This window comes from Vigna unguiculata, chromosome 5 (assembly GCF_037176805.1).
Source record: "Vigna unguiculata cultivar grain cowpea cultivar isolate G323 ecotype 2 chromosome 5, ASM3717680v1, whole genome shotgun sequence".
NCBI classification, from domain to species: Eukaryota; Viridiplantae; Streptophyta; class Magnoliopsida; order Fabales; family Fabaceae; genus Vigna; species Vigna unguiculata.
In genome coordinates, this window is record NC_140796.1 from 43,153,352 (window position 1) to 43,168,033 (window position 14,682).

Sequence of the window (14,682 nt, forward strand, 5' to 3'; positions counted from 1 at the left end):
TTTGGTTTTAATCTTTTCCCAATCTCTCTAATTTGTAAAACCTAGGTTCTCCACCATGGAGAGCTAAACCTATTTGTTGAGATTAGATGTAATGAACTAAATTCTATGTTAGCATTTGATTTCCATGCTTAATGCTTGCTTTGGTTTGGCCACCCATGCATGATTTGTGGTTCTTGAGGTGTTGGAAAATGTCTTTTGAACCTAGAATTGAAATTGAATGCCTAATGGAGCTTGTATCTAGGGATAGAACATAATTCATTAGTAATCTTAAGACTCTTGAACTTAATGCATGATTTGACTTGTTGAGGATTCAAGGAATTTGAACTTGATGAGTTATCATAGACTCAAAGTTTCTAGGAATAGGATTTGAGTATTTTTGTGAGTTGATTTTGGCATGAAATTGAAATTGAGATGTTTGTGAATGCATGTGAATAAAGTGAATGAAATCTAGTCTTGACAATTGTATATAATCTATGTTAAATTTCTTTTGCACACTAACTGTTTGGCAAAATACCAAAAATATTTTCTTTGTGTTTTTGTGAGCTTTGTTATCTATTTGAGTTGGGAGTTGTGAGAGTTGTCATGTGTTGCACAAGTCCCTGTAGAGAGAACGATATTTATTACTTCTTACGTGCTGTTTTTCACCTAACAAAAATCGTTCTTTATTTTATTTCACAATTCCTTGATAATCTTTTTTGTAGAAATGATCTTTCTGTTATAGTCATAGAAGCAAGTAGAGTTAAAATAAAACAAATTAAGCGGTCAATTAACTAAAATGTTATTGACTTTCTTGTTCTAACCAAAGATTGACATAATTTAAGCAAAATTGATAAATTCTTCAAATTAGATGGTTAGGAGCATCAACAAAAAATGTTAAAGTTGAAATTCTAAGCTAATATTCTCTTGTTCACTAGAATTTAAAGGATAAAATTGTTTTATAAGAATGCATATATCCTCAATGTTAAAAGCTTTATAAACATCTTTAGGAACTAAAACATTGCTTAGAGTTAAAATTATATTTTTTGTTGAGTAAACCTGTCATTTAATTCTTGTAGTTGCTTATTCACCAAAACAAAAAATATATTTACCAAGAAATAATGTTTTACAAAGACATGATCTTTTTTATGTCGAGAATGACCATGACGTATGAGGCACAACATAAGTAAAATTAAAACCAGGAATATCAATGTCATGTTGTTCACAAAAATAATATAACACATTTTAACAAATTTTTCCAACTGTCCTTTCTCAACTTTTAAATCAAAATTTAGTAGAACAAACCAATTGTATAGAATTCAATATATCTTGAGATTGATTGTGTAGAGCTCGACAAAGAAAGTCAGTCACTTTTATAGTTTACATTATGTGTAGAATCAATATGAACTTAAATAAAGACAAAATATTAAATGCACTATCATCATCATCCTTTTGAGAAAAATTGATCCATAAACAATAATTGTTTTGAAGAACCAAAAAAAATTCATTATATAGCTTAATCATATTACAAATGGAATAAAAATGTGAGTTCCAACAAGTATTTGGGTTTTTCCTTTACTAGTTTCCAGTTCACCAATTTCTAACAATTGAGTTATTTCATCTAATTCAACAACTTGTCATGACGTTTACTAGAGGAACACACAACATGTACTATAAATAGACATGTCAAAGTGAGCCAACCCGGCTCACACGGGTTGGCTCACCACGGGTCGGGTTAAAAATTGCTGAGCTCAACCCGGCTCACTTTCTGGTGAGCTAGAAATTTTCCAACCTGGCTCAACCCACCACAGGTTGGTGGGTTAAGTGGGTTGGCTCACTAACCCGTATAAAAATTAAAAAAAAAAGATTTTTAAAAAAAAAAATCATATTTGTAATTTTTTTCTTCTCTTTTTTTATCTATTGCTGAATAATGCCTATAAAAAAAATTGGTGATTTATGAGATGGATGTTATGCACCACAAACAAACAAAAATATACAAAATAGTAAGTCCCATGGCAAAATGAGTTAATAACAAACATAATGTTTGAAATTTCATGTGCTTCCTGTGGACCTAATCATCTACAATCTTATACAATCTGATTGGAGAAGCCATGATCATCCTGTTACAAAAAAACTAACTCCTTCACTATATTTCTTCAAGTTCCATATTCCATAACATGAAGCTTTCCAAATTGACTATGCCCCTGCTTATAAAAGAAACCAAATAATAGAGATTGTGGCCCAAGTAATCAAAAACACATGCATAATGATGATAATAAAAACAAAAAATCTGAAAATATAATGTGATTTACTGCACTAAAGATTTACTGCACGTATAATTCTAAGGTTAAATTAAGCTTCATATATCACAACAACAAGGAACAAGTGGCGCAAGCAAATTCCAATTTTGTTACAATACACGTATAAGTTGGACAAACAGAAAAATAGCTTCCTTACCTACAATTACTGTTCAAGAGGTACATGAGAGTCATGGATTGAAAAGTCTAGAACAATTTCCTCTTCTTTTTGAGCATCTTCATTATCTTCATCTTCAAAATTAAGAATAAATTATTAACAAATGATATAATGTAGAATAAGAAGTATGATGTTAAAAAAAGATTGAAAAGTTATATAAATTAAATTACCAATATTTTCAAAGCCATGTAACCAATTTTGAGTTAAAATGAGAGCTTGAACATTGTCAGGAAGAAGATTAGATCAATACTTGCTAAGCACTTTACCACCAATGCTAAATGCAGACTCACTAGCTACAGTTGTTATTGGAATACTTAGCACCTCACAAGCTAGTCTACATAGATTTGGATAGCGTTCTTGTCGATCCTTCCAATAGCTCAAAACATCTAACTTTGGAAAATACTTTGGCTCAAGTGGTGTTTCCGTTAGATACAGATCCAATTCAGACTTGCCAGTTACATTCACATTTTGGCTTACATAATTGATATATTCCTATAACAATATAAAGCAAACATAAAAATTGGTTAAAATAAATATAAGATAATAATAAATAACAAAATTAGTTACGAATAATGATTAACTAACTTACATTATATGGATCAATCTCTTGGTCTTCTTCCATGTTCAAATGTTCTTCTGTTGAACAAGTGAATTGAGAACTTGATGCATTGGACGAATTTGACCTCACACTCACATATTCTTCAAAGAGTTTGTACATCTTTCCTTTTATATTATTAAGCTTTTCATCACAAGTGGAAGGATCAAGTTTTGAATAATAGAATCGGAGTGCTTCAAGTTTCATTTGTGGGTCAAGAATCATGGCAATTGAAAGAATGGTACTATATTCACTCCAATACTTATCAAATTTATCCATCATCCTTTTTGCCATGTCTTTCATTAAAGGATCATCACTCCTTAGAGTATCCCTTAGCAACCACTCAATTTTCCATACTTGCATAAAATATTCATTAGAGGTTGGATAAGATGTGCCTGAAATCAAATTGGTTATCTTATAAAATGGCCTTAAAAATTCACACATCCTTTCAGCTCTTTTCCCCTCTTCATTTGTTGGACAATGTTTAAAGTTTCTATCACGTATAGTGAAACTTCCAAAAGCTCGACGATACTTAAAACCACTCTCAAGCATAAGAAAAGTGGAATTCCATCTAGTAGGAACATCTAACCTTAAGCCCACTTTAGTATCAATGCCCCTCACTTGAACAACACATTCAGTAAATGCTATTTTTCTTGTCTCCGACCCTTTCACATATTTAATGCTATAAAAGTTGAATTTCAAAGGAATATCACACGCATTATTAAGGACTATCACACACATTATTAAGGACTTGGTAAATGTACATTATTGTGCCTACTCATTCGAAAAGATTTAGAGAAAGGTGATTTTTTGTGATCTTGATCTTCTAAGCAACTCCAAAGAATATGAAACCCCAAAGAAGAAAATTTTCTATGCCTCACCAAGCAGCATACCCAACCACCTTTATCATACAATGATGAACGAGGACTTTAAGTGATGCACGACCAGTGCTCCATATGCAAAGCCTTCACCTCTATAAGCCACCATCGAATAGAAGTTGACGACTACTAGGGTTCTTCAAATTCCCTTAAAATATAATTAAATTTTGAGAGACATAATTACTAAAAGAAAGATGTATGATAATAAAGTCACAATTAAAAACTAATTATGACTATAAAAAAGAGAGAGTTACATTTTTCTCTTCAAGAATAGAACAAAAAAAATGAGATACAAGAGCAAAAATAATAAAGGTTTAATTAATCTTTTGTCCCTGTTTTCGTCCAAAAATATCAAGTTGGTCCTTTGGTTTTTTTTAGTCTCCATTTGGTTCCAATTTTTGAAATATTGATGTAATTTGATTCTTTTATTTAAATTTCTTGAAGCAGATAAAATATTTTCATCAAAATTGATACTAGGATTATGTTAATTACACCAACAAAACAATCATCCTTATTAATAATTTAAATTTTGAAAACAATTCGTAATTCGTTTCAAGAAATTTAACAAAAATGATCAAATTACATATACTTTAAAAAATTATTAAGATCAAAATGAGACTAAAAAGAAATTGAAGGATCAACTTCATATTTTTAAATGAAAATATGAACCAAAAGAGTAATTAAACCAATAATAAAGTGCATTTAACTTCATTTTTTTTTCAAAAACAAAAAGATTAAATAAAAAATGTAAGAGTGGTAGATAAATACAATTAATGAATAACTAAAACAAATCTTAATGATTATTTTTATTATTTATTAGATTTAATTTTACTATTTTACTATTTGTTAATATTAAATGACATGTTTTATAAAAAAATTAATTTCCATCTATCTCATTATACATGCTAACAATTTTAAAACTTAGGGTCATGTCACCCTAACTTCTAAGAACATTCGTCCCTAGTTATGTATAATATTCATTTTTAAAATAAAACACTAAAAAAATATAACATAGATGGTAATAAATTTAAAATTTAATATGTACTTATAAATTTACCCCAAAATGTCTTGTACTTTTTTATTAATTAATAGATTCATATAAAAAACTAGATAACCACTAAATTATGCTATAACTTTGATGTTATTTTTTTAAACTTAAAAGTTTTATAACTTTAATAATTTGATGTAGGTTGCAACTTGAAATTTCACACATAACTTTACATTTATATTCATCTAGTTTTTACTTTTTTTAATGTGATTCTATCTATTCGATTTGTAATTTTTTTTACAAAAATATTAGATATTTAAAGAAAAAGAATTTTTAAAAAACATATAGGTGAAATTACCTTTCATTTAGTATATAATTTTTCTGTCAAATGAAAAACTATATAATAACTCTCAGACGTTATATAAATAATTGATGATACGATTAAATCTTTACTGGAGTCAGATTATCTATTAAAGAAAAAAAAGACGTTTTTAACATAGTAAAGTTGAAATGAATGAACAAAAATTCAATTACATGTATATATTTTATAGTTTTTAATATTAATTATAATTTTGTTTTCCAAATGAAAACCTTTTTTTTTCTGTTTTGTGCACAAAAAATTTCAAAACATAAAAAAGATTAAACCTTAACAAATATTTTCGAAGTAAAATGTGAAAAAAAAAATTAAAAAACAAGAAATAAGAATGTATTGTAAGTGAATGGTTTAAACTCTAAATGGATTTATAATTATTAACCAAAGTCTGACTAATGAAAAAAAAAATGGAATATTTCCTTCATAAAAGTTATAAATAAAATTCAATTCCCATATTTTATGCACTCCTTATTAATTTCTCAATTATCATCTTTATTAGAAAAAAAAAACACATACTACCTTTATGTGATTTTCTTCTTTGTTTCCAAGTATATGAAAAGAAAGGACAATTTCTAAATTTTCAAGTATATGAAAAGAAAGGACACATTATTTAACTCAATTTTTTTTTATTCATTTTTAATCTACTATTTTAATTATCATCAGATCATCATATCACATCATTTAAAAAAATTAAAATAAATAATCTAATAATAATTAAAGTGATGAATTAAAAGTGAGTTAGAAAAATAGATTAAATTATCTTTATCCGAAAAGAAAATATCAACACTTTCTTATCTTTTAAATTATAATTTGTAACTCTAAACTTGGTTAAATTAAAAGTAACAATCAGATATTTACAAAATCTGTTATCCAGTGTATATATACCTTGGTTTGAACTTGGCACGCCTCACTCACACTGCAACTTCGACCATGATTAACAATGGAGTCTGCACTCTCCGCACCTGCTTCCGTTTTCCAGAGAGGTCGTTATTCCCATCATTGCAGCGCTCGTTCACTTTCCGGCGGCGGTTTCTGGTGACTGCATCCCAAAGGAAGAACAAAGAAAAGGTTATTGTCATTTCTGGACCCACCGGTTCGGGCAAGAGCCGCCTCGCATTGGAACTCGCTAAGCGCCTCAACGGCGAAATTGTCAGTGCAGACTCCGTCCAGGTAATATTATATTTGAACACAAACAACCATTTTCCTCAATCGTGTCTTTGAACTGCGTATGAGGTGGTAGTAGTGATGCTCGTAGGGTTTTGGGGATTTTAAGTTCAAAAGTTAGCAATCTCCATGGAAATTGCCATTCAGCACAAAAATTAGCAATGTCCATGGAAATTGCCATTCAGCAAAATCATGGATGATAAGTTTGTTTAGCAGCTGAATTAGTATTACTACTACTATCATCATCATTATTATCATTATTATTTCATGAAATAAAATGTTATTGATTTAAATTGTTGCAGCACATTATTTTGTAAAATGAGAAGATATGATTGTGGGACAAATTGATTTTTCATGAAGATGCTATGGATGTGGAACGATGTTTATTTATGAATTAGGAAATATGTATGTGTATTTTGAACAATTGGACAAGTTTTGTTGAGTTTAGTTCGGATAAATTATCTGTAAACTTTATATTGTCTTTCCCTTTAAAGAATGTTGATTTCTGGAATAATTACTTTAACAGTTATGCCAAAGGAGATATGTAATTGGTTTTATGATGTATGAAATAAAGCTCTTTCTTCATTCATGTGGCTTCATTGGCTTGTATTGTACCACAGGTGTATCGGGGGCTTGATGTTGGATCTGCAAAGCCTTCCCCAGATGAAAGAAAGGTGTGCGATTGTTACATAAAGCATGATTTACTGGGACTGTTATAAGCTTTTTGAATTTCTTATTTGCTTGAACAATAATTTTTGGAACCTTTGATTTTAGTTCATTTACTTTTGTTTTGTTTGCTTCTCTTGTTAGGAGGTACCACATCATCTGGTTGACATACTGCACCCATCTGAAGGTGTGTTTTTATGTTGGACTGAGTATAATTTTTCCTGTGTCTTCTATGAAGCATGTTCTTTGATCTGGACACCAAATACTCCTGCTAATGTCTAAAATATAGCACGCTGAGATGCTACATAACAAATGAAATGAAATATGGGAAACATTAGAGCATAACAAAATATCTAAATTAATAAACAATATTTATTTATTCTAGTATGTTCACCTTTCGTCCGTGATGATGAGCCTCAGAAGAGATTATTGGGATACATTGTTTATTTTGCACTGAAAGCACTAAATCTCTTTACAAAAAAGTCCCAAAGTGAGATGAATTACACCTTTCCACAAAGGTATATTCAACTTTTCAAACCAGCATGTTAAGTTTTACAATTTTTCTTTGATAATGAGTCTAACCAAAAAAAGTTGAGAATTTTTTTAATAATTTATTATATTTTAAGTTGACTTTTCTAAAAGTTAAAAAATGATTTTTTTTTAAACACTTTTGTCTCCATTCATACTGAGGTGTTGGCTCAAGTGTTTGAGAAGACAAAATATACTTTTAATTGAACAGCTATTGAGATTTGTCTGAAAATGTGTTCAACACTGTGACACTTCATATGCGGGAGGTGTTTGTGCTGCATAGCTCGTGTTGATTTTTCTGTTATTGAAACTTTGAAGAACTTCTATTTTCACTAATTAAATCTAATTATTATTTATCAGACTATTCTGTTGGGCAGTTTTTTGAGGATGCAAGGCAAGCTACAAGATGTATTCTTGACAATGGCCGTGTTCCCATAGTTGTTGGAGGCACTGGATTGTATTTAAGATGGTATGTCTTTTTCAATTACCTATTTTGACGATGTAATCTACTTTTTACTCCTTATGAACTCCCTAATTGTTGCGTAGTGGTTGTATTATATATCTGTAATAAGTTAACAAGAAAACATAAATAGGAAATGAAATCCATTTGTCTTTTTTTGTTTCCACAACCTGCTTAGGAAGTCATTCATTTCTTTAGTAATTTCAGCTATTTATATCATAACAAACAAAAGAAATAGGGGTGTGGAAGTTCATGTTGAGCATTAAGATGATGAAAATAATGAAATATCAGGAAACAAGTGATGCCGACTTGGTTTTCTGAGTGTTTCACTGTTTCCTCATTTCTTCAAGAATTTGAAATATACTAGTACGTTATGGTAATTTTCAAGTAGTCTATTTTTACACTAGCATAATCCAGTACAAGTCTATTTTTTTGGCTTTGTTGGATATTATAAATTTCTGTCAAATGGAGGAAGCGGTATGAGCATTTACTGTATGGATTGTCAATGTTATATCTCATTGTTATTGAGTTGATTTTCTTTATGTAGCTGTTGATGTGCTAATGCGGGACACTATACCTATGAGAGTTATGTTTGAATTTTTAAATATAAGGTTCATATATGGAAAGCCAGATGTACCTAAAGCTTCTCCAGTGATTACATCTGAAGTAAATCAAGAATTAGCTGAACTACAAAGGAATGAAGACTGGGATACAGCTGTACAGTTGGTGGTAAAAGCAGGTGATTCAAAGGCTCAATTTCTAGCAGCAAATGATTGGTATCGATTACGACGTAGCCTAGAGATTATTAAGGTATGCTTCCCAAGTTACTGATAGTTTCATGAGACTCCAAATTCTCTCCTGGCTACTAACCTTATCGAAAGATTGAAGAAAACTCTCTTTCATATGCTGCACATTGGTGCTGATATTGAATACCAACCACAGTGAAAATATCCATGTTTTTTTTTAGTAAAATGGTTGTTGTGCGATTTTCTCTTTTAAATGAACTTCATTGTAGTGGACTGATTACTTACATGTCTGTATGTTTCCGGGGATATATATTTCAAATTCAATATTTCCATGGTTTACTGAATTGTCTGAAATATGTTTATGAATTCACCATTTATGTATATTTCTTTCTAATGGCAGTCTAGTGGATCACCTCCTTCTGCATTTCGGGTACCATATGATTCTTTCAGGGAACAGGGTGAATGTAGTGTTACTGAGGATTCTGAGTCATCTGATATGAACACGTACGGTGATGGAATGGAAGAAACCAGCTCATCAGAGTTAGACTATGAGTTTATGTGCTTTTTCCTTTCTAGTCATAGACTTGACCTCTATAAATCAATTGATTATCGGTGTGAAGATATGCTTTTAGGTATACCCCGAACAGGAAAACACTCAATTAGTATATGAATCCCATACATTTTGTAGAGCATTCTTCTCTACCTTTATGCATGGGCACAGTGCATACCTTGCTGTTATAACAATACATGACAAGCTCTCTGTCAATAATACATGAATATTTAATTGCAACAAGTCTCTTAGCTCTCTTCAACTGCAGGAAGGGATGGGATTTTGTCCGAGGCTCAGTGGCTTCTTGATGCGGGTCTTCATCCAAACTCCAATTCTGCAACTAAAGCAATTGGTTACAGACAAGTATATCTTACATTTTCTATATCACATTTTAATGTTACCATCTTAAAATTTCAAACGATAAAATATATTTGTATATTGTGTACCTCAAGAAATTATTTATGCAATAAGAAACAGTGTTGGTTGAAATTGAAGTAGAATATGTCTCCAACTTTCCTATTTTTAGTGGCGCGTTTAATTTAAAATTACAGTACTATATTAAGCATTAGGGATGTAAAGTAGTTGATGGCCCATAGAACGTGTGTATTATGTTGATCATTTTATTTTCTACAGAAATAGTTGTGATGAATTTACTTGTATTTTCTTTACGTGAATGTGATTCACCAATTTCAGGCCATGGAGTACTTACAAAGATGCAGAGAGCAAGGGGGTCAGAGTTCTGCTGCAGAGTTTTACAAATTCTTGTTTGAATTTCAAAAAGCGTCACGGTAATGCATTTTGTTTTTTGAGATAAAAGTGGCAGAGTACTTCAGTTTTCCTTTTTAGTTAAAATATTCTGTATATATTAAAAACTAATTATTTTCCTTTAAATGATTTTGGTTTCAGTAAATCTTTGTTCACTGAATGTTTCTACTGTTAAAATATTACAGCTTTGTTGTTATAAAGTTGAATTAAATGAGAAATTTAGAATACAGACTACAGAACATGTTCTTTCATTGTGTTTGAGAACTTTTAAGACCATGAGAGGATACTCTATCTCTTTCTCGTGTCTAACAACCATTTGAGTTCACTTGGACCAACACGTGAAATGTGCAAGAGGAAGCACTGCTTCAATTCTGAACCTCTTCTAGGAATTTTTCCAAGCTAGTTCATTCCAAATCTCTATCGGTAAAATTCTCCAAAACTTTGTTTGGACTTTTCTGTTAATGTTGGTGTTTTAGTTGTTGTTTTCTTAAACGGTATCACTGTTACTTTAGGCTGCCTTCAAATACTAAAACAGGGATTGTAAATAAAGAAGAAAAGAAAAGTGCTACTATGATAAGTTATTCTCCAGTTCAAAAGGGCAAGATATAAATATGTAAGCTTGACTTACGTTTTCTCTTGCCAATGAATTCAAGGGTAATGTTTTCATGTATAGTGTAGTGACAAGGTGCTGAATTGATCGCATAGAACATATCCTTATCCCGGGATGATCTCTTTTATGTTTTAATTCCAAAGTGAGCAAGCACTAGGGGTTTGTATAATTAAATGTCAAGTTCAACAAGATGCACGGTGGATGTTATACCATAGTGCCATGATATTAACTAAAAAAAGGTTCAGCTTAAAATATGTTCAGTAACAAAACCCAATTATGATTCATGAATTTTCAATCTCTTGTAGTATCGTAATCAGATAAGAATTTTTGAGCAAGTTGTTTGTTTGCTTGTTTTGATGTTCTACTTGCTTGTCCTGTTTGAAAAACTGGTGTATGCTGTTAATTAGTATTCTGTACACGTGGCTGTTTAGAAAAAGCTTTCCTTGGTCGGCTTCTATCTATCATATGTCAAGGATGGTGGCTTGTGCTTTTACATCCTGTTTACGTTGAAAGTGTTTATATATCTTAGCCTATTACTCTGATGTGGTTCTAGTAGATCATTACCATCATTTATACCCACCCATAAAACACATGCTGGTATATTGAAATTATTTCATCAGGAAAAAAACCTATAGTACCTTAGTTCTATCTCGCCAATGCATCACAATGTTATCCTCTGTTGTTGTTTGGTATTTTTTTTCCACTGGATTTCATATTTATTTGATCTTTAGATGCTTGTCATGTTTTGTTGCTACAGAGCAGCAGCGTGATTCAGTTATTTAACAAGATATTTCTTATTCTTTCTGCAGGAATTTTGCAAAAAGGCAGTTGACATGGTTTCGTAATGAAAAGATATACCAGTGGCTTGATGGTTCTAAACCTCTGGTATAACAATCGAATCTTTTCGCCACTGGGTGTTACCTCGTGAACACATGTTTCTCTTGTTATTTCACATTAACACTACACTAAAGCCAACAAACTTGTGTTCTAATAAATTTTGAATTCATAGAAAACTACTAAAGTTATGTCTCACAAAAGCTAGTAGTACTTTTTCAAGTTTTAATGGGTTGGAACTTGGAAGCAGCTGTTAATTGAAGTAGTTCCATTAAACCTAAATAGTTCCTTCTGTATTTGTATTTTTTTTTTAACCTTAAGGAAAATGTTTGTTTTTCTGTTGGGCAATCCATTCTTTTGTTTATTTCTCTCATATCTTGAAATGAACTACTCATGTCAGGAAACCATTCTCAGTTTCATTAATGGCGCATACCATGACTGGAATGGAAGTCTTCGTGTGCCTGAACACTTAAGAATGTCGAGAGCTATTTCTAATCGCCGAGAAGAAACACAAATAAAGTCTTACCGCACCAGAAATAGGTACCTTTTTTTTGTTTTGGGCAAAGTATAATATTAACTTATATTAATTATATTCCTTGCAACAAAAGGATTTAATTTTAGTGTTGTTTTCTTATGAAGGCATTTTGTGAAGGGGGAAGATTGTTCTCATATTCTTAACTGGATAAGCAAGACTCAAAGGTGAAGTGATGGATATTATTTTCCTTTTGCATTCCCTTGACTTTAAATTTGAAATTATATAGGCTCCTATCTACAGTTTCCAGGTTAGAGAGAAAGTTTTGTTTTCATTAACTTTTCTTCATTACATCCTTTTTGTCAGCTGTAATGTAATATTGTTTTCTGGAATATTATAATGACAGCTGAACTTAGAAGTTTAACTTTCCATCTTTTCACCTGTGAACCAATATGTGTGTGAGAAAAGATTAAAATTTTACCTTAACAATGACATGATTAATAATTTAGTATAAATTGAGAATTTTATTTATTTCATCTATCAATATACCCATTGATTATAATTATGCATTATTTTTTATTATTTGTTCGATTTTTTTTTCAAAATTTTAAAAATGATATTTTTAATTTACATGATTTTTTTTTTAATTTACATGAATGGTAACATAAAATTTTAAACATGATTTATTTTAGGAAATTTGAAGCGAATGGTAAGTTTTGAATAAAATGATCTAATAATAATGAATGGTTTGACGATACGTGAATTTTATATAAGTGTATTTTCTTTTCTCTCTTTATTATGTATTGTGAATTTTGGCGCTAGCATAGGGTGGGCTAGCATGATTCAATCTGGTTCAGATGCTATGTGGTATAAATGTTCTTGCCTGGTATGGTTTGACCCACTTACCTTGCAAGTTGAAGGAGACTAACCCTAGTCAACATTTTTATTTTTAATTTTTTTTCTTGGTAATACTTTATTTTGGTACATTAAACTTTATAATAAATTATCCTCTCTCTCTCTCTTTTTTTTTTTTTTTTTTTTTTTCCTTTTGAGAGACACGACTATTATGTCTTTTATACAATCTAGTTCATTTAAGTTAAGACAGTTAAAGAAAATGTGCAACTTTATAAGAGAAATATAAATATTATACTTCTTGTTATAATTTCTTTTGCTTAATATTATAAACAATTAACTTTCTAAAGATTTCAAATGTAATTTTATTATAATCATTCTAAAATATTTTAAAATTACGAAGTTATTCTTTATCCACTTATGTCTTAACATTGTTTTATATTTAATTTCAACATTGTTTCTTCTATGCAAGGTGTTCCTGGCAAAGTTAAAAGTTCTAGAAGTGGAGTGCTTGTACAAATTCATTTAGTAGAATAACAAAAGGATATATATGACATTTGATTGAAAAAAATGAATAAAATATATTTTAAAAACTATATAGAGGAGAAATCCACAATTATTAAAATTGTAAATGGTTAATTGAATTTTACTTTCTTGGTTACGTTTCTTTTTAACTTTTTAGTATAAGTTTATAAGGATATAGAAAGAAAAGTAAAGAATACGACAGACAGACGAGGAAGAAGAAAACTAAAACGCTAACTACTAATTTTTTTAGGTTCTATTATAGCAAATATTACTTTATATATATATATATATATATATATATATATATATATATATATATATATATATATATATATATATATATGGAAAATTATATTTTGACTTCCATCTTTTATTTCTTGATGTGGCTTAATGTGAATCATTATTTTTTTTAAAAAAATAATGGTACATTAATCAATAACTTACACTAAACCATATTAGAAAGTAAAGGACGAAGGTAAAAAAACGAGAGTCATATTATTATTGTCCCTGAATTAATGAACATGAAAATTACCACCTCAATCAATACAAAAAGTTTGAAAGATGGCTAATGTGGATGAAAATTACCACTTCAATTAGTACAAAAAGTTTGAAAGAGTTATGATGAGGGGAATATAAGTTAATGTAAAAAAAGAATCTCACTCTGGATTCTATATTGTTCAAACAGTTTGAAAGATAAAGACAATTACTGCTAAAGGTAATTTCAGCTAGGTTTTTATTATTATGGGTTGCTTAATATGTGTGAAATTTAGGACGTAGTAAAATAAAAAACTCAATGACATTTCATGGTTACAGAAAAACATCAGTGGTGCCCCAAGCATGTCAAATTGGACTTTATTTTGTACAAAAAGTCTAAAACAATAATATAGTTACTATTGAAGATAAATTTAGTTAATTTTTTTACAATTATGGGCTTGGTTAACGTTTATCAAAATTCAGCTTACTGAATTAAATAACTCACTAATATTCTATGTTGGTAGAAAACCATTATTAGTGTTCCCAAACAAGTATCTTAATGTGAATTTTTTATTGTACAAAAACTGTGAAACAACAAGGCAGTTATTTGCTTAAGGTAATTATAGTTGGGTTGTAATTAAGTGGACCACATTAGCATAGAAAGACATATGTGTTTTTCTTTTACAATTATATGTCTTTTTCTTCGTAAAATTGTGTACATACTGATGTGTTTATTCATTTTCATTAATAG

General features: G+C 29.9%; 1 protein-coding gene across 3 annotated transcripts; it reads left to right on the plus strand.

Moving 5' to 3' along the window:
* Positions 1–6,171: 6,171 nt before the first annotated feature.
* Positions 6,172–12,504, plus strand: IPT9 (isopentenyltransferase 9). Of its 3 annotated transcripts, none has more exons than XR_003604274.2 (11): positions 6,172–6,455; positions 7,070–7,123; positions 7,260–7,302; positions 8,004–8,112; positions 8,715–8,913; positions 9,250–9,481; positions 9,672–9,762; positions 10,093–10,187; positions 11,584–11,659; positions 12,009–12,148; positions 12,248–12,504. XR_003604274.2 is itself a non-coding variant. In XM_028069749.2 (11 exons), the coding sequence occupies exons 1-11, from the start codon at positions 6,216–6,218 to the stop codon at positions 12,309–12,311; spliced, it is 1,347 nt and encodes a 448-aa protein (XP_027925550.1). In that variant the 5' UTR covers positions 6,173–6,215; the 3' UTR covers positions 12,312–12,504. The 3 variants fall into 3 exon arrangements, 2 of the variants coding, with proteins under 2 accessions (XP_027925550.1, XP_027925551.1); XM_028069749.2 differs by having other exon boundaries at positions 6,173–6,455; positions 9,668–9,762; XM_028069750.2 differs by having other exon boundaries at positions 6,173–6,455; positions 9,250–9,353.
* The last annotated feature ends 2,178 nt before the right edge of the window (positions 12,505–14,682 follow it).

Excerpts from the sequence above, each read along its gene's own strand:
- IPT9 (XM_028069749.2), top strand. The coding sequence starts at position 6,216 with ATGATTAACAATGGAGTCTGCACTCTCCGCACCTGCTTCCGTTTTCCA. Across the intron at positions 8,113-8,714 it reads ACTGGATTGTATTTAAGATG|GTTCATATATGGAAAGCCAG; the intron begins GTATGTCTTTTT and ends TTTAAATATAAG. Across the intron at positions 12,149-12,247 it reads TCTTACCGCACCAGAAATAG|GCATTTTGTGAAGGGGGAAG; the intron begins GTACCTTTTTTT and ends TTTCTTATGAAG.